The sequence below is a fragment of the Engystomops pustulosus genome, chromosome 3, assembly GCF_040894005.1.
Source record: "Engystomops pustulosus chromosome 3, aEngPut4.maternal, whole genome shotgun sequence".
NCBI lineage: Eukaryota > Metazoa > Chordata > Amphibia > Anura > Leptodactylidae > Engystomops > Engystomops pustulosus.
The window spans coordinates 186,593,954-186,615,205 of NC_092413.1; the positions used below are offsets into that span (position 1 = coordinate 186,593,954).

General features: G+C 42.5%; 1 protein-coding gene across 1 annotated transcript in view; it reads right to left on the reverse strand.

Moving 5' to 3' along the window:
- The window catches only part of PER2 (period circadian regulator 2), a 59,297-nt gene extending 38,274 nt beyond the window's left edge, over positions 1-21,023 (reverse strand). Inside the window, exons 1-2 of the mRNA XM_072143329.1 lie at positions 20,831-21,023; positions 6,515-7,111 (exon numbers count right to left, since the gene is read on the reverse strand). Coding sequence (XP_071999430.1) covers positions 6,515-7,065 — 551 coding nt within the window. The 5' untranslated portion in view covers positions 7,066-7,111; positions 20,831-21,023. The remainder of the gene's footprint in view (positions 1-6,514; positions 7,112-20,830) is intronic.
- Positions 21,024-21,252: the final 229 nt, after the last annotated feature.

Sequence of the window (21,252 nt, forward strand, 5' to 3'; positions counted from 1 at the left end):
AACTTTGTTATATACTTTAAAGCAATCCACTCCCGTGTCCTTCTTTTTCCCCCGCCTTTCTTCCTTAAAGACATGTCACTAGAATTTTACTACCCTGAGTAACAATGCTGATAAAGAGTTACCAGTGAGGCACCTTAATTACAGCCATTTTTCAGAAATGCTAAAGAGCTTTCCGGACTCATTTCTTGAGGCTCTAACTCTTCTCCTCTCCCAGGCTGCCAGTGAACCAAGCCCCATCACTGCTCTGCCTCCTTGTACTTAGGGACTGCCGGCTAATATTCAAATACAGACATATAAACCTCTATTTACTTATAGGAAATATTGTGTCAATTTATTTTACACAGTGACTTGTGTTACATTCATGACACATGACCAGAGTGACATTGTAGGTCTCTCAGCCTTCTAACAATAGCAAACTGTACACCATGTATGTGATCACATGAAATCACAGCAGCCTCTATGGAGGATGGAGAGGAGTTGAAGCCCATGGAGGCTGCTGTGATTTTGTGTGATCATATACAGTACATGTATTGTTAAAGGCTAAAAGGACATGGGTTCATGTCACCCTGGTCAAATGACATGAACTGCTGAATAGTGAGGAGGCACAAGGCAAGAGGAGGAGCCAGTGAAACAGGACACTCCCCTTTGATGCTAGGGAATATAAGATCAAAGTTAATTTTTGTGGATATAAGGGAAACACTAAAAGAAGGGTGTCAATTAATAGGAACCGGTCACAGGCTGCATATGTGAAAATGGGGTGTCAGGTTCACTTTAAGCAGTTTGTAAATCAGCTTTGTGTACGGTATCCACTAACAGTAAAAGGAGCCTGATAAAAGTGTCTAATGATTTCACTCTTTACAGTTCCTGGATAGTCTGATCTCCTCAGAGAACTAAATCATCAGTACACTGCTCAGTGGATTTATATGTGGTTAATTAACTCTAGAGTTACGCTTTAAAGATCAGGTCTGCTCATCTCTACCTGTGAAGCAAAGCCATCTTGTGTTGTCCATGGTGCTGAACACAGGTCCGAATCTAATTCTTATGAGAATTAGAATTTTTAAAGGGATTTTAGTGCCGCTCTTCTCTGCAGCAAGCAATTTCTGATCTTCACTGTTGCATGACAAAACACCCATTGGAAAAACTTTGACCGAATTTGGTGGCTTTCAGGATGGCAGATATGTTTGTGGCATAGAACCCTAGAACAGTCGTGGCATAGAACTCTATGGGCACCCATGCCTTCACCCCAGAACAGAGGTCGCCAAACAGGACTCAAAGCCTCTTGCAGCCCCAGGACCCTGGAGGGAAGCTACAATGATAATTGCAAACTGCTTTCTACTGCATTGGTGTCCTCAGGTGCCAATACTTGTGCCAGAGCAGAGAGTAATAAGTTACTGCCTAAATTGTCGCTTTGGCACTTTGCAAAAAAATATGTGGGTTTTGGTTGTAGTTTTGGGCACTTGTATCTAAAAGGTTTTCCATCACTGCCCTAGAAGATTGGCCGCCTCATTCATTACTTGCTGGGGTGTTCAGATATGTTGTTTTCTCTTCAGTTTCTGGAATAAAAGTGTCCTGGGTCTTCTGACTCACCCTGTAGATTATAATTCTAATATTTAACACAATGAAGCTTGTACTTTGTGCTTTTGTACAAGAATGGCCCAGTGCTTCTGGAACATGTGATTGTGGATTAGATGGAGAAGCTCTACAACAATGTCATATTTTATCATGAAGGGCACAGAACTAAGGTTATATAAAGCCGGACTAGATGAAACACCTTACATCGCTAACCTATTTTCATATGTTCTCGATGACCTGTGAAAATAGTTCACCCATCCGTTTCTGCATTATTATATTCATTTTCCAAACAATTTTTGAAGTAATTGGAGCTTTAGCAGCGAGCGATGACAATTCCACCATTCGCAAAAAGCTGTGAATGACTAGAGACCTGAACAAACATCTACAACATAATCACCATTTGCTCCCTTTTTCTCCCATTAGCATAATGGCCTTTAGGGACATTATAAATACGTCCATGTAGAACTACTATGAGCAATATGGCCAGCGCACAGGTAAGGTCATCAATATTATATCAGTAAGGCTCTGGACAGTCAGGTCTCCCACTTATCGGCTGAATGTGGCACCGGAAAAAGGGGATCAAAGCCAGGAGGTCCAAGCTCTGTTCTACATGTAGTGGGCAACCACGTCATATTAAATATTCACTCCCATTCAAGTGACTATAATTTATAGAGTATAATTATTTCCATGGTGCTGTACAATCGGTAAGGGGTTCACATAAAAGAAAAAATTGGGCAGAAGACCCTCCCCGTGCAATTATACAAACACAACTGAAAAGGAGCTTCGCTGCAGTCCCTACAGTCACCCACTATACAGAGAAGTTAGGAGCATGAATTAGGTAGAACACTCCCCGCTACTTCATGGCTCAGATACTCAATGTCTTGTATAGCACAAGAAACCAACTATAAAATCCTCTCTCGCTGGTATACAGTGCCATCTAAGCTACACTTTATATTCCCATCAGTATCGGACTGGTGCGGGTGTTGTGCGCTCTATGGCTCATATGTGGTAGGAGTGTTCTCGGATCAGATCTTATAGGGACATAGTTCAACTTCTGGGCCATAACAAGAACCATGACCACACCGTAGTTTTGCTTTCTTTGTTCCTGTATCCTTTCGGAAAACCTTCTAGTTTATTACTCATCTTCTCCTAGTCGCTGCCAGAATTGTGATCCTCTCTGTAAGTCCACTACAACTCCTTCAATGTCTGATTGAATGTGGGCAATCTCATCAAACCAGAGGATGGAGGAATATTTTTAGCCATCATATAGGATTCACTTTGACCCCATAATGACTTGGCTATTCTGCACCTTCCTAACATAGCCCTTCCATGCATCATCCATGAGGCGAGTTGAGCCTCTTGCCTTCAATAGCAGAAACCGCAGCAAGATGAGGGGGCACCTTCGGGGCTCAGTCATCTGCTATAAAGAAGGACCCAACACCTAACAACAGATGTCAGCATGAGTGTGAGACACTATATGGAGAACCCACTTACACATTACTTTAGGATTGGGTGGATGGTCACCGTTCTATAGCTTGCCTTAGCGACGCTTTAAACATATCCAGGCAATTTTGAAATGGTTTGCCCGTGACACTTTTTTTTTCACGTTAGTCAGAAAAGTTGAGCCATGTGTTTTGCGTTTATTTGTGAAAAAGACTGAACTTTGGTGTAAATTCTGAAAAATTCTCCAATCTCTCATAACAAATAACTTAAACATTTCCTGAATGTTTGCTTTATGTTGTCATGGGTTCTTTTTTTATGCGTCCTGTAATTTTTGCAGGATGAAATCAGGCTTAGCACTTTAGGTGCAACTTGAAAATCGCTAAGGCTTATATTTTGAGGGAGCAGCTAAGCTTATTATAGGAACGAACGACAACCCTCAACGTACGCAAATCCACTTTTGGGAAGTTTGTTAACCCTAAATAAGGGTTAAAACAAAATGGAGGGGCAACCTAGAAATTGTACATTTCTTTGACTAAACAAAAGTAATTTTCAAAAAAATTTATACTTTCATAATGTATCACAGTTTGATACGGAACTTGTCCGTATCAATATGCAGCAAACACCCACCTTGTATGGGAAGGGCTCAAACCATGAGCCCTCTCCATACAGCAGGAGCAGACGTGTGACGTACAGATACGTCTCAAGTCGGTAAGGGGTTAAAAGCGGATTTTAGAAGGAAGGAGGTTATGGATAACAAATATAAGAAGATATCCACAGTCACAGTGCCTGCATCTACAGTACGTGTCCTGGATTTTGATGGTAGATTTCTTTTAATATGGAACTTTTCCCCAACAGCACAAGTTTAGCTTCAAAGTCAAGAGTCTTCTTATCACTGACATTATGGGGAAATTTATCATAAGTCTTTTCAAGCAGAACTATTCTAGTTGCCCAATGGCAACCAATCAGAGCTCAGCTTTCATTTCCCCCCACAGATGTTTATAAAATTAAAGCTGAGCTCTGATTGGTTTTCATGGGCAACTAGAACAGTTTTAACTTGATAAATCTCCCCCCTCTTCCTCTAACTTTTGACCACCGGTTATTATTATCCAAGTCCTATTTCTGTACCTCTGCTAGCAGTAATAGCGCAGCATTGACCTCTGACACGTGTAGTGTGAAAAAAGACACTTTCTTTTGTTTTTCGTATGGCGTCATAAATGTTCAGCCTTCAGATAGAAGAATAATAAGAGGCAGCAGAGACTCGGCGGATGTCAGGGACATGTCATATGAAATGAGAATTAGAGTGAGAATGATTTTTCCATCCATTTCAACCAGATCACACCTTCTGACCAGGCAGTGATGAGACATTGATTGACTACAAGGAATAAAGTGTGCACCCACCAGGACCGGGTGCTGGTCACAGCAGGTCCTTCACAGGCTCATCTTCTTCCATATGCCATGTTACACTCAAAAAAAATTTAATTGTTCATGTTTTTGTACAATACACTTTTTTTTTTTTTAAACAGGCATAACCAATCTGTCCACTTTATTTCCTTGTCGCATTTATTATATAAAAATTACCAAGTATTGTTATTAATTTTACACCATTCTTTTTCACCTACAATTTATTCCCAATTTATTGTCCACCAATACCATCCGGCTATATGCCAGCACGACTTATTAGGGAGGTAAAAGCTGCCATAGATAACAGTGCAGCCTGTGTCTCACTGTGGGTGCTTTTACCATAAAGCACGGTCTGTGAATAAGAAATCTGTTAAAAGGGCTGAATTATAGGGGTTTTCCCACAGGATAGGGCCTAAATTGCTGATCTATGGGGGACTCAAAGATAGGACACCCACAAATCACAAGAATGGGGGTCCGATGTACCCCAGTTGGCAATCTCCGTCAGCTCCACAGAGATGAACTGGGCTATCCGACCACGCGCAACTGGCTGCTCCACTCATCTCATGGAGCGACGAGGGGTTCAACTGGGGTACATCGAACCCTTGTTTCTGTGATCTGTGGGGAAATCAGCGAGAGCCCCATCAAGTTAGGCCCTGGACCCGGAGCTCTTTTAGTAGTCAGTATTTGACCAATCTTAAAGGGATATTCCAGGATTCAGCGTAATTCATGTACAAAAATATAAGCTAATGTGTAATTAGTTGTGATTTAAAATTTTGCTCCCCTTAGCAGAAAATGCTGGTGACATACAATGTAATGGAGAATTAAAATGATAGTGGCCCTTTAATCAGTCTGTTAATTTCCTCAGCGCAGAGCAAACACCGGACAGAAGATGCCCACAGGTCACATGTCCATATAACATGTCCTGCACCTAACTGGGCAGGTCATGTGATCACCACTAAGTCTGGCTGTAGTCGGTTGGTTGCAGTGCATCAAGTATGGCCAAAGTTTTGGTGATGGAAGTTGCTCTGTTACCAAAGTAATGATGTGCAAGACAACCTGTTAGATCATCATAAGAGGGAGGAGGAGTTACTGAGAACTAAAGGATCTTGGGACTTGTAGTTTCCAGTGGTGGCCATCTTGGTGATAACTCTGATTTTATGATTCACAAATTTTTATGGCTTCTCTAAAGTATGCAAACTATTTAAGCTCCATTTTGTGACTTATGACATTGAGTTTTGTTACATTCATTTCTTTATAGCATCATGGGTTTTTGTATCAGACGTTCATATTCCCCTTTAGAGAGGTGTTCCCATTTCAACAAATTAAGGTTATTGTTTGTATTATAAAAAGTTATACAACTTTCCAATATACTTTCTGTATCGATTCGTCACAGTTTTCTAGATCTCTGCTTGCTGTCATTCTATAGAAAGCTTCTATGTTACTTCCAGTGGACAGAAATCTGACCACGGTCACACAGGTGCACGGCTCGTTATACCACACGGCTCTGATTACTCTGTGTGATATAACGAGCCGTGCACCTGTGTGACCACGGTCAGATTTCTGTCCCCTCAAAGAAAACACTTTCTATAAAATGACAGCAAGCAGAGGTCTAGAAAACTGTGAGGAATTGATACAGAAAGTATATTGGAAAGTTGTATAACTTTTTATAATACACACTATAACATTAATTTGCTGAAATGGGAATACCCCTTTAAGGTTAAGGAACTTAAAACAAACCTGTCACCTGATTTTACCCCATTAAACTACTACCCCCCACTCAGGTAGAGTATGAAAAGTCCTATCTTTTATGTGAAATTTTGCCCCTTTGCCTATAAAAAAAATAATATATCCTCCAAAGTTGAATAAGTACATATGGCAGACGAATTAAGTTAAATGTCAATGCCCAGGTGAGAGGATACCCCTTCAAGATACAGTTATAGGTGTGAGCTTCTGATAATAAAAAAAACACCTAGTGGAAATCCGGGTATGTAGCTCACAGAGCAGCCTGATGGTGCACAGGTGATCAAAAATGCTGACCAAAGGAAATCCAGCCGTGACGCCACTCACACATTGCTAAACTAGCTTCACGCCCTCCTACCTTTTTGCCGTATGCTCCTTTCCAGTTTCATCAGAATCCATCAGTTCATTTCTAAGTTCATTACTGCTGGAGTCATTGAATGTTTCCATGTCGTCTTGTGAGGGTATGACAGGAGTTTCAAAATCTTCTAAGGAATTCTCCATCTGCTGGTCTCCAGCCTGGTGGGACCCGGATGTGCCATTAGGCAAAATTGTCTCAAATGTGTCTACAATGTGAAATGTGCTACAACTTCTATCTGAAGTGTCTCTGACTTGAAGGCATCCTTCATCTGAACGACCTTCTGGCCTCACAAAGTCACTACACGCTTGCAGGTTAGACATGACATTTTGTGGAACTGGCATAAGGCTGGTCCTGAAATCCTGTGGAAAAGGGTCTCCTTGTGTATAGCACAGGCTGGCATTATGCATGCCTGGAGATGCAGGTTGGTGGTTGGAGAGTTCTGTAGGCAGAGGGTGCACATTTTCTGGGCTGTGTGTCACCGCTCCAAGGTGGACATGTTGCCCTTCTAAAGGGAGATCTTGCAGCTGGAAGTTCTTGCTCTGGATGGGCATCTCATTAAACAAAAGGCTTCATCAGACTCAGAAACTGCAGAAACGCCTAAAGAAAGAAAAAAGAGCATTGATTTTAATTGTTTTCTAATAGAAATTAGCATAATAATTATTATTATTTTATTTATATAGGGCACACAGATTACGCAGCACTGGAAAAAGCATGTCAAATTGTTCCCTGTCCCCACGGGGCTCACAATCTAAGTAACCTACCAGTATGTTTTGGAGTGTGGGAGGAAACCCATGCAAACACGGAGAGAACATACAAACTCTGTGCAGATGTTGACCTGGGTGGGATTCGAACCCAGGAGCCCAGCACTGCAAGGCAGAAGTGCTACTCACTCAGCCACCATGCCGCCTACCGTATATATATTTGAGTATAATCAGAGGCACCTTATTTTAAAACACAAAAAAACTGCGAAAACCTATTGACTCGAGTAGAAGCCTAGGGTGGGAAATGCTTAGCCCCCCTGGTATATAGCCAGCGGCCCCCACGTCCCCCTGGTATATAGCCAGTACCTGCCCCCACGTCCCCCTGGTATATAGCCAGTACCTGCCCCCACGTCCCCCTGGTATATAGCCAGTACCTGCCCCCACGTCCCCCTGGTATATAGCCAGTACCTGCCCCCACGTCCCCCTGGTATATAGCCAGTACCTGCCCCCACGTCCCCCTGGTATATAGCCAGTACCTGCCCCCCAGTATATAGCCAGCAGCCCTCACACGCTGCCATTGCATACGCCGCTTGCTGACATCATAGTGCGTGCCGATGGCAGCGCACACTATGTCGGCAAACGGCTGACGTCATGGTGCGCGCAAGGCAGCCGAGAGGAGCCAAAGCAGAGCTGAAGACAGAAGAGGACCTGCGGGGGTCGTCGGAGAGGTGAGTACGATGAGCACTTATACTCGAGTATATAAGGTAACTTTGTGTTAAAAATATGTTACCCATGCTTAAATTCTCGTTGTCTACATAAAATTTATTAAAAGCCATACTGCTCAATTTCTTTTAAACTTGCAGGTGGTATCAAGTGAATGAACTCTGACCTTGTTAGAAAAATTTTTTTTTTAAAGGGAACCTACCACCCTATTCTACCTATAAAAGGTAGAAGGGGTGGTAGGTGGATGAACGGGACGCGAGGATAGCCCTTTTTTGGGCTAATCCCCACGTCCCGGGTGTCTTTTAGAAAACTTTATTGCAGGCATATGTACATTTTTTTATGCGGCTACTGGGGCGTGGAGTAGCCAGACATGAGGCTACAAGTCGCTGCTACTCCACGCCCCAGATTAAATGGTAGGCGGAGTAACGTGGCTACTGGGGCGTGGAGTAGCCGCGACTTGTAGCCTCATGTCAGATAAAGTGACAAACTCATGTAGGACCTTTTTTTTTTTACCTCAATTATTTTACCTCATGACAAATCTACTAAACTATAAATCTCATACTCACGTACACATTACCAGAACATCAAAAACCATCAAATAAGACATAAAAGAAACAAAAACACTGTACGTTAATATAAAATATCAGTGTCAGCTCAACGTCTTCGTTGCCACTAAAATCAAATGCAGCTTTTTTGTGTTTTTTTTTTTTTAATACTAAGCAAAGTGGATTTATCCAAAGTGTGAATCAGGTCAAAGTTGTACTAATACCCCCAGCGTGTGCAAGAAAAGCCCGCATCTTACTCTAACGAATTCCAGAAAATGTTAACTACTGAACAGCAGCTCTTCAAGCTCGTGGATCAAGATGACCCTGAATATAATAGCTGTTGTGTAAGCAGTAGCAGGCAACCTACATCTGGGTCCTGCCATCACTCATCTCTAGCTGCAGCGGCATAGGAGTCGCCTCGCCTCCCCCCCCCCCCACACACAAACACGTTATATAAACCCTTCTATCTAGGCTACGTACCCATGTGACTGAAGCAAACTAATGCCAGATCCCTTCTAATCACACAAATTCTCTCTCCGCAGGGACCCATCAAGCCAAATTCTCAGCAGCCAGGCGCTCCCATTAACCCCTGCAGCACAAGTATTTTAGGCAGGGGAGGGGGCTTTAGAAGTCCAGGAATTTAGTTCTACTTGACACAGAATGTTAAAATATTTGTATCGTTCAGAAAACTATATATGCAGACATAAAAAAATATTTGCCTTTATATACACACGGGTGACCGCATGTGACTGTGTAACGACTGCCAGGAATCTGAATCTTGGATTTGCAGTACATGTATCTAAAAGTTTTTCTTTTTGGTTAGGTTTCTGCAAGATCTACAGGCAGTCCCCGGGTTACGTACGAGATGGGTTCTGTAGATCTGTTCTTAAGTTGAATTTGTATGCAAGTCGAAACTGTATATTTTATGATTGTAACCCCAGACAAAATTTTTTTGCTCTCTGTGACAATTGGATTTTAAAAATGTTGGGTTGTCATAAGAACCAGGATTAATAATAAAGCTTCATTACAGACACCTCTGATAACTATCATAGCTGTTTATTGTAGCCCAAGGCTAAAGTACAGTAACATCCAGAGGGCCGTCTCTAAGTCGGGTGTTCTTAAATAGGGGACTGACTGTATACAGAGCAATAGACCAGTCAGAGATATTTTTGCCACATGTGAATAACCCCAAAGTATCTTTAGGACTAAAGAAGAAAAAAAAAAAAAAAAAAAAAAAAACATAAAAATATTCTTTCCCCAATGAAGGTAAATTAAGGGGGTTACCAGCTTCTTTATACTGATGACTTCTCCATGGGACACAACCTCCACTCTGATAAAACAAAGACCAGCTCCATTCTGTGTGTTGTGGCTGAGCTGTGTGGCTCAGCTGCCACTCATGTCTAATAGGAGTTGGAGAACTACACATAAGTATTGACAGTATTAGGTTGGAAAGTGCCTTTAAGATAAACTGTAATCCTGTAATGGGACCTTACAGAATAAACACTATTTAATTAACTATATGCCTCAATCAATCGTAATTCTATGACATTGGCATCCATAACAATCCTATCTATAAATTACGGCAAAATTGCAGGCATTGGTTAGATTACTAGTGTAGCCCAGTATGGTTCCATTTCAATTAGTAGTGGAAGTAATATCATTATCGGTCCTTTATGGTCTACACCAGGGGTGGTGAACGTTTGGCAGGGGTGCCAAAGGTGAAACTCTGCGCCATCTCTGTGGGCACCCAGGCCATCACCCAGCACAGAGGTCACCGTGCAGCGTCTGAAACTACAGGAGGAGCAAGGTGTGGACAGTGCCAAAGTAACCGGCTCTGGAACTAACCGGCAGAGGAAAATGGAGGGGGGATACAATGATAATCCAAATTTCTCCTTCTTTTCCATATTGGTGTCCTCAGGACAATGATACGATTCAAACCTGTGACAGAGCAGGAAGCAATAAGTTGCTACCTAAACTGCTAGTTAGCAATTTACGAAAAAGATGTGGGTTTTGGTTGTAGTTTGGACACTAAAAAGGTTCCCATCACTGATCTACACCAAACAATTAGAACCAAACATTATTTTAGAATTATCGCTCATTCTGCCAATGATTTGACCTATGGTTGTAGAGGAAATGTTGGCCATCATACAGTCCATGTAATAGCAAAATAGATATTTCATGCTACTGCGAATCACATTCACTTGAACGAGAGCCGAGCTTAAGTGACTTAGTCAATACAAAAGAGGTGAGAGCGCTGGTTCAGGCTCCAGATTTTTTGCAATAGTTCTAATCATCTATGTGGTGGGGGTACCGGTGGTCTGAGCTGAATATCCACTTATCAATCACCTATTTCAAAAGATAGATCCTCAATATCTTCACTTTGTGTAGTAGATATGTCCCATAGTGACTAAGATTTTCCGGCTAGGTGATGAAACGGTCACTTAGACTACTAGTGTAATCTGTACATTGCCTATCGGTAAGTCTAGTTTTTGGCAACATTTTCTTCCAAAATTTAAATCTGAAGTGTTAAGTTTTCCAACACACCCTATCCCATTTAGCTTTTAATCTACAAAAAAAAGCTAACATAAGGGGATCTGGCCAAAATTGCCCCCAATCACTCATGCTGTTAACATACGTTTTAGCAGAGAGCAATGTCTTGGGATCAAATTTGTTGGAACGTGTGTCTCACCAATTATATTGTAATACATAAAAAAGTTTTACAACTTTTGATAATAAGAATGTCTATTCTGGAGAGATTCACTCTTCGTGTTCAGGGGACTGTATGTGCCTCCTCCATGTGGGTTTGCTTGTATGTTATACTCCGCATACAGCTTTTTTTTTTTTACTGCCCATGTGCTACCCATTAATTCAACAGAAAGCACAAGAAAAATTCAATACTATGGGCTCATACACATGGTAGTAGTTTCCAAGGCCCCTTGCAAGTCTTATACCTGAGCCGTAAAACTCAAAGTAGGTCCTTTAGTGTCTGCAGTTCAGGAAATTTTTTGTAATGTGATACTGTGATGACATGTGGGATGCAAACAACTGCGTGCGGACCCATGAAAAGCACAAGTTTACGCATGGGGAGCCGTAAATGGACATCTGGGAGGAGCAATAATTACTAGCAGTTCTCCGGCATCACTGTGATGTTTTACTGCCGTCGGGAGTAGTAGCTGCACCTTTTGAATAACTCCTCTTTAGTACCGTGTTGCCCCATGCCTTATCTTTGAATGTCTTTTTTAGCACTTCTTTTGGCAACATAGAAGATTCATAGAAAAACACGGATTTATGTTCTTTTTCCTGTCTCTTTACAGATTGAAATACTGAAAAGGTGTTGATGCCACTAAACTTTCATTACCGTTTTTCTGAATGGTACACAACACAAAGAAAGGACAAAATCAATCCCAAACCTAACAGATAGAATAAAAAGGTGCTTATGTATTAGGCCACAGAAGTAGGGTGGCACTCCTTTGAAAGAAAGATTTCAGGGCTGGAAACACCCCCTGTTTATTTCACAGCAGACAAGTGATGAAAGGTCTTCTTTAATGCCCTGCTTAGCACACAGCGTTTCAGAAATCTAAAGCCATGTGTATTACCTGGACTCTAAAATAGGTCAATCGCCAAGTGTAAAGGAGTGCACCGCTTCTTATCCACATCCAAGAACGTAATGTCTGAACATGTTTTTTTTTTTTTTTTTACAAAAAGACTATTCAAATAATGGATAGAAGTATAGAAGAAGAGAAGAAAACAGATACAATTTATAGTCGATGACCGTGATTTCTACATATCAATGTATTACAGACAACCCAAGAAATTTCAACTACTGTATATACTCGTGTATAAGCAGAGTTTTTCAGCACAAAAAATGTGCTCACCTCGGCTTATACAAGGGTCAATAAAAAAAAAAAAACTAGACTAGACTAGACTGTGGCAGCCGCCGCCGAACCCCAGTGTTCAGACTGCAGCTGACACTGCAAAACCATGATAGTTGCTTTGTAAAATGTTTTTTTTTTTAAAAGAAATTTTGGTTTATTTTTTTGGTGTCTGTGTTGGGGGGAGGCGTTTTTTTTAGGTTTTTTATTAATTGAATTTGTGTCTGTCATTTTTTACTGTTTATGCAGTCCTGTTTCACATACACCTCATGCCACCTTAGCACTCGCCAGACACGCAGTCCCACGTAACATACACCTCATGCCACCTCAGCACCAGACATGCAGTCCCACGTAACATACACCTGCCACCTCAGCACCCGCCAGGCACGCAGTCCCACGTAACATATACCTCATGCCACCTCAGCACTCGCCAGACATGCAGTCCCACGTAACATATACCTCATGCCACCTCAGCACCCGCCAGACACGCAGTCCCACATAACCTATACCTCATGCCACCTCAGCACCCACCAGACACGCAGTCCCACATAACCTATACCTCATGCTACCTCAGCACCAGACATGCAGTCCCACGTAACACACACCTGCCACCTCAGCACCAGACATGCAGTCCCACGTAACACACACCTGCCACCTTAGCACCAGACACGCAGTCCCACTTAACATATACCTCATGCCACCTCAGCACCTGCCAGACACGCAGTCCCACGTAACACACACCTGCCACCTCAGCACCGGCCAGACACGCAGTCCTATACCTCATGCCACCTCAGCACCAGACATGCAGTCCCACGTAACACACACCTGCCACCTCAGCACCCGCCAGACACGCAGTCCCACTTAACATATACCTCATGCCACCTCAGCACCGGACATGCAGTCCCACGTAACATACACCTGCCACCTCAGCACCCGCCAGACACGCAGTCCCACTTAACATATACCTCATGCCACCTCAGCACCGGACATGCAGTCCCACGTAACATACACCTGCCACCTCAGCACCCGCCAGACAAGCAGTCCTACGTCACACACACCTGCCACCTCAGCACCCGCCAGACATGCAGACCTATTTAAAATACACCTCATGCCAACTCAGCACCTGCAAGACATGCAGTCCCATGTAACATACAGGTCTTCCCTGACCTTATCACATCCACTCCTGTCACCTCCATACACTTGTATGCACACAGTACCTGAACACGTTCTACTTGCAGGCAGCCATTACAGCTCTACTTCCTGTGAGGAGACTGCGTAATAAGCCACGCCCCTTTCCCGGAGGCTCCGTCCCCTCCTGTGACATCACAGCTACCCGGAGCAGCTCCATTCTAGAGGCTACCAGCGCTGTAGTGTGAGCAGAGCAGTGCCGGCCCGCGCGGTGCCATTGTCATGTCCTGCACACTAATGCTGTGCACTCCGGACCGCTCAGCCCACACACTACAGCCAGGGATAATTGCCAAGCGTACTTTTACGCTTGGCAATTATTCTGGGGAGTAATGGCGCTGGGGAGTCTATGACGCTTGGTGAGGCGTTAATGCGATCTCTGGCTGCGACCATGCGCTCTGCCGGTCGGCTCACACTATAATGTGGCCGCTGATGAAGTCAAAGTATGCACCAGCAGAGCGCATGGCCGCGTCTCTGCCGGCTGTTTACAGCTGAGAGATGACAGAAGAGGAGCCTCACCGAGCATCGGGGACTGCCCAAGGAGAGCATGTAAGGTTTTTATTTTTTTAATGTGCTGGGCAAATTGCAGTCTGGCGGACTATATACTGGAGGCTGTGACCAATGCATTTCTCACCCTCAATTCTAACTCGAGTCAATAGGTTTTCCCAGGTTTTTGTGGCAAAATCAGGGGCCTCGGCTTATACTCGAGTATATACGGTACTTAAATCCATGCATTTTAGGGTCAATTCGCATGGCTGCGGTCGGTCCGAGGTTAAGGACCAACCATAACGCAGAGGATGAGACTCCATGCATCATAACAATATATGATATGGATTTCTTCCTTCCCTGCTGTAATCATAATCACAGTTTGCTGCTGCTGTTCTGCGGGGAAGCAGAGACTCCTTGCAGGACATGGCACATTCTATGATCATCAACCGTCCACAGATGTGCGAATCATTCCTTAGGCAGAATAAAGATCTGGTTCGTGTTTTCTCATAGGGCCCAGAAAATTGGAACCACAGAAGCAGAAAAACTGAATCTAGAATATTAAGGATCCATCATAAGCAAGACAAAAACGGAGGCGAACACACCACACTGACCTCTTATGAGGTGTAGCTGATTAGGTTTAGTGAGAACAGGACCCCCATTCTCTGGAAGTCCTAGCAGTGGGACCACCACTGATCAGAATGCTGTCCCCTATCCTATGGATAGAGGATAAAATGCAAACTTGGTACAACCTCGAACATTTTAAAGACAGTCGGTGGATAGACTTTCCTTACAAAGCTGAATTCCCAAAATATTTGAGGCTTGTACAAAAAATCTAAGAAAAAAAAAATACCCACACTATCAGATTGGTAGAGAACAGACTGTCAGCAACTCGGGAAGGTAACTGAAGAGGTCACGATGACTCTTCACCACCGGAGTCTTAGCCATTCTGTAGGGGCTGTGTGTGGTACTAGACGGAGAGCTCTTTAGCCCAATTAGAAAAAAAACAATTGAAGCTGCTGAAGATCTTGCCAGCACGAATCTTCAAGGGTTTGATGATGGTGATGCCAGAAGTGAGACACCCACCAATCTCATAATGAAGGTCAGCATAAGAAAGTGCATTGGTTTAAAGAAAAAGACGGATGTCCACTATATTTTCAAAATACAAATAACATCTTTATTTAATCACAAAAATGGTTATATTTTAAAAACATTTAAAAAGCACAACTGAGTGCTAAACAAGCCCCACTATCCAAATAATAAGTGAATCCGCTAGAGCAGTGATGGCGAACCTTTAACCTGAGTGCCCAAACTACAACCAAAATCCACTTATTTACCGCAAAGTGCCAACGTTGAATTTTAAGCAGTAACTTATTGCTACCTGCTCTTCAACATCTATCAATCGTATCGGCCCCTTGAGGCCACCAATACAGTTGAAAGAAGGAGGGGACATTCAGACTATCATTGTAGCTTCTCACCAGGGGCTCTCTGTACAGTAAGAATGTAGGGTCCAGTAGGATGACCTACAAAGATACTGCAGATCTATCAACATTTTATCACTTTTACCGCAGTTCCCAACAGCCAATGAAGTGTTGTTTTAAAATAGCGCTGATTTGTAGAATCTCTTAAATTGCCTGGGTCTGCAGGAAGATTTGGTGAATTTGGTCCTGTTTAGTGAGCTCTGTCTTGGGATCAATGGCCTGAGTGCCCACAGAAAGGGCTCTGAGTGCCACCTCTGGCACCTGTGCCATAGGTTCGCCACCACTGCGCTAGAGGTATACTAGGAACATAGCAGCATAAATCATTTAGACTATAACTGAAACAATCACAGGTAGCTATAAAAAGTAAAGATGGGTAATCAGTAAATAGTCTTTGAGGTGGTTACAGCATAAGAAAGTGGTCACACCTGGCATTAAAATTAGAATTTTGAAACAAAATTCAACAGAAGTGGAGAGGAGATTTACCAAATTGCATTGCGTTTACATAGTAACGCAATGGGGAAGATGTATTAATGTGTCCGTCTTAAGACCAGCCGCGTATTTTAATTTACTCACTCCCTTCACAGCACTAACGGGAGGTGCATAAATTAAATTACAAAGTTACCTAAGGTGCTTGGGTGCCCCAGGGTAATTTGCCAAGATGTACTAAAGCCCCTGCGCCAGTTTTCTGGCAGACTTTGCACTTTTTTTCATGTGCATACTGCTTGCAAAGGTATTTAAAAAGGTGTCAGCGCCACATTTGTGTTGCACACGACCCCTATGTGTCATGGCTGCACTATTCTTCACAAATATCTGCACTAAATGGGGAGTTCCGGTGCTCAGTCAGACTGTGTGACACATTTATCATGCAAAGTGCGACAGAAAATGTCTCGCACACCCCATCTTAAAGGTGCAACAAAAAAATAAATAAATAAAAAAAGTCGGTGCACTTTATCGAAGCAGTGCCAGGGGCGCCAGATTCATAAAGAACATGTGCCAGAAATCCTGAATCTGGCGCCCCCTGCACTATACACAGGCAAACTGCACATAGTACAGACTGCACTGTTCTTAGTAAATATGCCCCTTTATTTCCACAATCACAGGCTATAGAGTTATAATAAAAGAAGTTAAACTTCTTATTAGGGCTCATCTACTATCAATAAAGATGGTAGACATCTTTCAAGCCCTCAAAAAAAAAAAAAAAAAGGCTAAAATTTCCCTTATAACGTGGTTTTCACCAGTTTACATGTTATTCCTTATACAAAGGACATATGTTAGCAAGTTGTCCATTGGGGGAATGGGGACAGGAGACCCATTCCCCCAAAACACAATGGTGCATCAGTTGGAGCATGTGCCATTCACCCTCTCATAAAACATAAAAAAGTTTTTAAATAAAATAAAAACTTACCCTGCCATTTTCCCTATACGAGGGCAGAGATATTATCCAAAGTCAAGCGGCACATGGGTATCTAAGTGGCCACTGCTTAGTCACATTGTTGACCCCTTTTAATGATATGACATGACAAACCTCCTTCAATGTGCGACCCCCCCCCCCAACAATAGAAATTCCCTTTTCAGAAATACAGTAAAAGCGTTGACACAAGACCCTATCCCGCCATGTCTTTTTACTGTGAGGTCATCAGAAGAGAACATTCATGGAGGATCGGTGGAACTGGCACAGCTCACCGCCCCCATTACAGTACACGTGGTAATAAATAATAGCAGCACAGGCCAGAGTTTCGGGAATTCAGTGACCGCAGAGCAATAAAGTTGTTATTAATCAAATTAGAGCGGCAATAACAAACTACATGAGGTAAAATTACACTAGGTAATTATCCCAATTATCCTCTTCATCAGCGAATACATAAGGAAAATCAGTGGTTGACACAAGAGGGCCAAAGAGACTAAAGCATCGGTCCCGTTATGTATGGACCCCAACATCTTATTCTGTGTATTTAGTTCTGACACCTATTGCTATTACCAATATACAGGTCCTTTGTGTAGAAGCCACAGCTAAGGCTCAGTTCACACCTGCATTTGGACCTCCGACGACTAAATGACCTGTTATAATAGCCATTGATTTGATTAGACTTTTAATGGTTTCCGATTGGTTCTGTTAGCACCACTTCCATTATTTGAGCGGAAGATACCAACAGAGGTCCAAATTCATTGTGAACTGCAGCCAGAAGATATCGATATATTATCATTCTTCAGATATTCCATCAATGTCCAAATTATAAAAACCTTTAGATTGTTTCTGTCTGCTAGGGAATGGCTAGAAAGCTATTCCGCTATACAAACTAAAACTGGATTGTTTTTAGTGGTGGCAACTTTGCAGAGTGACAAGGTATTCAGCAATGTACGGTTCCAAAAAGTGAGTAAAAAACACTTTTATTTCAAATTCTTTAAAACATCATGGTGCCACGGCAATATAAAAAAACTGTGGCTTCTGAAGAGTTTTGAATCAAAAGAGATTCTTAGTAATAGATCATCATCTATGGGTAAGAATCTCTTGATTCGAAACGCGTCAGAAGCCACGATTTTTATATTGCCATGGCACCGAGATATTTTTAAGAAATTGAAAGAAAATAGTGTTTTTTACTCACTTTTTGGAACCGTACATATCTGAATACCTTGTCACTCTTTGAAATATCTAGACTTACCCCAACTCAGCTCAGAAAAGATTGACATATAGCACCTCAGGTGAGCTGTTTTTTTCCGTTAAATCTTTATTTTTTGGAAGTTTACAGGTTGGTCTACAGGCCCAAAATACTGAATTCTGATTTTTTTTTTATTGTGATATAAATCCTAAGATACTGCAGTAAACCCTCATGGGCTGGCATCCTTTCCATATGGCACAAACCTTGGGCTGTATTTCTCAAAGTTAAAGAACACTTAATTATCCCAGAAACTACCAGCCCCTGGTCACCTGGCAAACATCTCCACAGAGGTTTATATCCATACAGACGTCTTACATGCCACATGTCTGAGCGCTGGGGGCAGCTGTGAGCTGACTGTTGGACATTGCTGGTGGGGGGCTGTCATAGTCACTGTCCAGCACTGTAACAATGACTGGCTACCCTGCAATGTTGAGGGGCCAGTGTAGTCATGAAAGTATAGATACCAATGGAACGCACCAATACACCTTGTAGGTTAGTCAATGTCCTCTACAATTTTCAGAATTGGACTGCTATACCCTCTCATGTGGAACTTAGGACAACCCTTTGAAGTGTTTTCCTAGGGTCAGACAGTAGGTGATCTCCTTATGGAGAGATTGCCAATAAAGGCCACCAAGTATGCAAAAACATTTTCCTATAAACGGTCTGGCATGTACAGGGTAGTATTGGGGTAGTTGGGGTAGTTGCACTGCACCCTTCTAACCTACACATCCAAACAGGTTGTTCTTTTTCATTCTTCTGGCGTTCTCTGGATCAGGGGTCAAACGTCCATTGAGCAAACATCAACATAAGATGCGTAGGGTCATTAGTGCTAGACTTCAGAAAAACTGAATGTTAGAAATGGAGCTAAGGTCAAAGATATTAGTATTTGCAGCAGGCAGAGCAGAACAACCGACTGGTGCAGGTTCCAGGTGTTGGACTCACAATGAACGGATACTAATCCAATAGGGCGGCAAGTACAATCTGCTCTGCTGCTTCTGCTCTATAACTCTCTGCCTGCAGATAGGACACTATGTACAATCTGCTCAGTTCCTCCTGCTCTATAACATGCTGCCTGCAGATAGAACACCATATATAATTTGATACATGCTTAATATTAGATTCTGCACGATACCAATTATTTTTTTCCCCTTTTGGAAAATACTAAAGGATCCCAACTGGATGCCTGTCCCTTCATCATCTACCACTGACAAGACACGCCCCTTTGTAAAAGGAATGGCAATACCCAAATATTAATTCTTCAATAGATTTATATAAATAAGAAAATGGGACACAAACATATGAAGATAGATGAAAATAAATCAATGAAAGGCCAGAAATACAAAACATTGCTGTGGGAAAGATTGAAACATTAGTGACAAATAATGCAAGAAAAGAAAAAAAAAAAACTAAAAGTTTAGCAGGATTCTAAAATCTCTATATTTGTGGCTTAAGGAGTTTTCATACAATTGCAATTATATTGCATTTAATTTGTTGGGAATATGACTGCTGTGCAGTGGGGGTCCCCAAAGTCTCTGGGTGAATGGAGCAGTAGTATACACATGTGAACGATGCTCGATTCACTTCTATATTAACATTAGTGTTACATTACTTACAACATTCCTTAGTCCTGTAGAAGTGAACAGGGGAATGGATGTATAGGAGGGAGAGGGAGGAGAGGGGGGGGGGACAAAGAGACTAGGGAAACCCCATTTATACGATCTTAGAGAGCCCTTTAAGATGAGTAAATCCTATATACACCAATTATAAATTCTATCAATGTTAAACCATCAACATGAAACTGATTTCAAAAACACAGGACAGACAAACAGCAGTAACAACAATAGGGAAAACCGATGAACTTAATCGCGCTATGCAATTTCCAGCACTTGCATTCCCGTTCTCATGATTGTGGGGGGCCCCCAACTCAGGCCAAACCCACCTACTTCATCTGGACTTCAAAAGATAAAACTTAAAGGGGTTGTCCACTCAAAGTTTTACCCAATCCACTGGCAACAACTTGCTTATTGTGAGGGTAGCACAAATACAAGCACAAGAGCAGGGGGTCAGTCGTAACCCAAAGGAATGGACAGACAGGTCAGATGACGCTCCATTCATGTTCTATGGTGCGGCTAGAAGTACCCTGCAGGAGCGTACGCAATTAGCTATTCAGTTCATTTAGGGGTACAACAGGATACCCCCTTCTAATGATCCACCAGTGACCCCCACTGATAAGAAGGTTTCACCTGTGTCGTGCATAGGGGATAATTTAATATGACAAAAGGTACCAGAACAGCCCCAAGTTATTATATACAAATAGCTAATTATGATATTAATAAGGGTAGTAAATTACAAATACAGTAATAACCACAGTGAAAGGCAGGAGTAATAAATAACAAGTCTATTCTTGATAGAAGTTAAAAGGTTACTATACATAATAATGGAAAAATTAATAGTTTTATTATAAATAACGGCAGTTACATATGATACAAAATTTAAAAAATTACAGTTAAAACAATTGATCATGAAAAACCATATGTAACCCGTAATAACACTGACACACACATATAAGTGATAGGAACAGCAGTAATGATAGTGATATAAGCCGCATCCCCCAGCTCTGCTCCCCTGCACCGCAATGAGTCATGGGACGCCCCCTCCTCTCTTACCGGCTCTCTCTCTCGCAGCGTCTAATTATCAATCAGCAGCTCCGCAGTCACCTCCGGTACTTCCGGCAGAGCCCCCGGGACTTCCGCTCAGTGACCCGGCACACAACCCGCTGCTGCCCTGACAGCGCTGACTCTCCGCTTCACACAGACCTCAACGTGAGAGCACCACATTACCCCGCCCATAGCATCATGTCATTGGACTTCTTACGAAGAGTCCCTCCCCTTCTAGTTAGTTATTGGTTGCCAGGAAGATGGACAGCTTCACGGCAGCTCTCGTGTGTCCATCTTGGAGATTTCCCGCCCAGTTCTCTTTCTGATAAGTCGAAGCAAACGTCAATCACTCGGGAGAGGCCGCGGATTGGTTTAGGGCGTGGTCTTGCTCATTGCATAAGATTCACGTGGAAACCCATGAGATAAAGCGA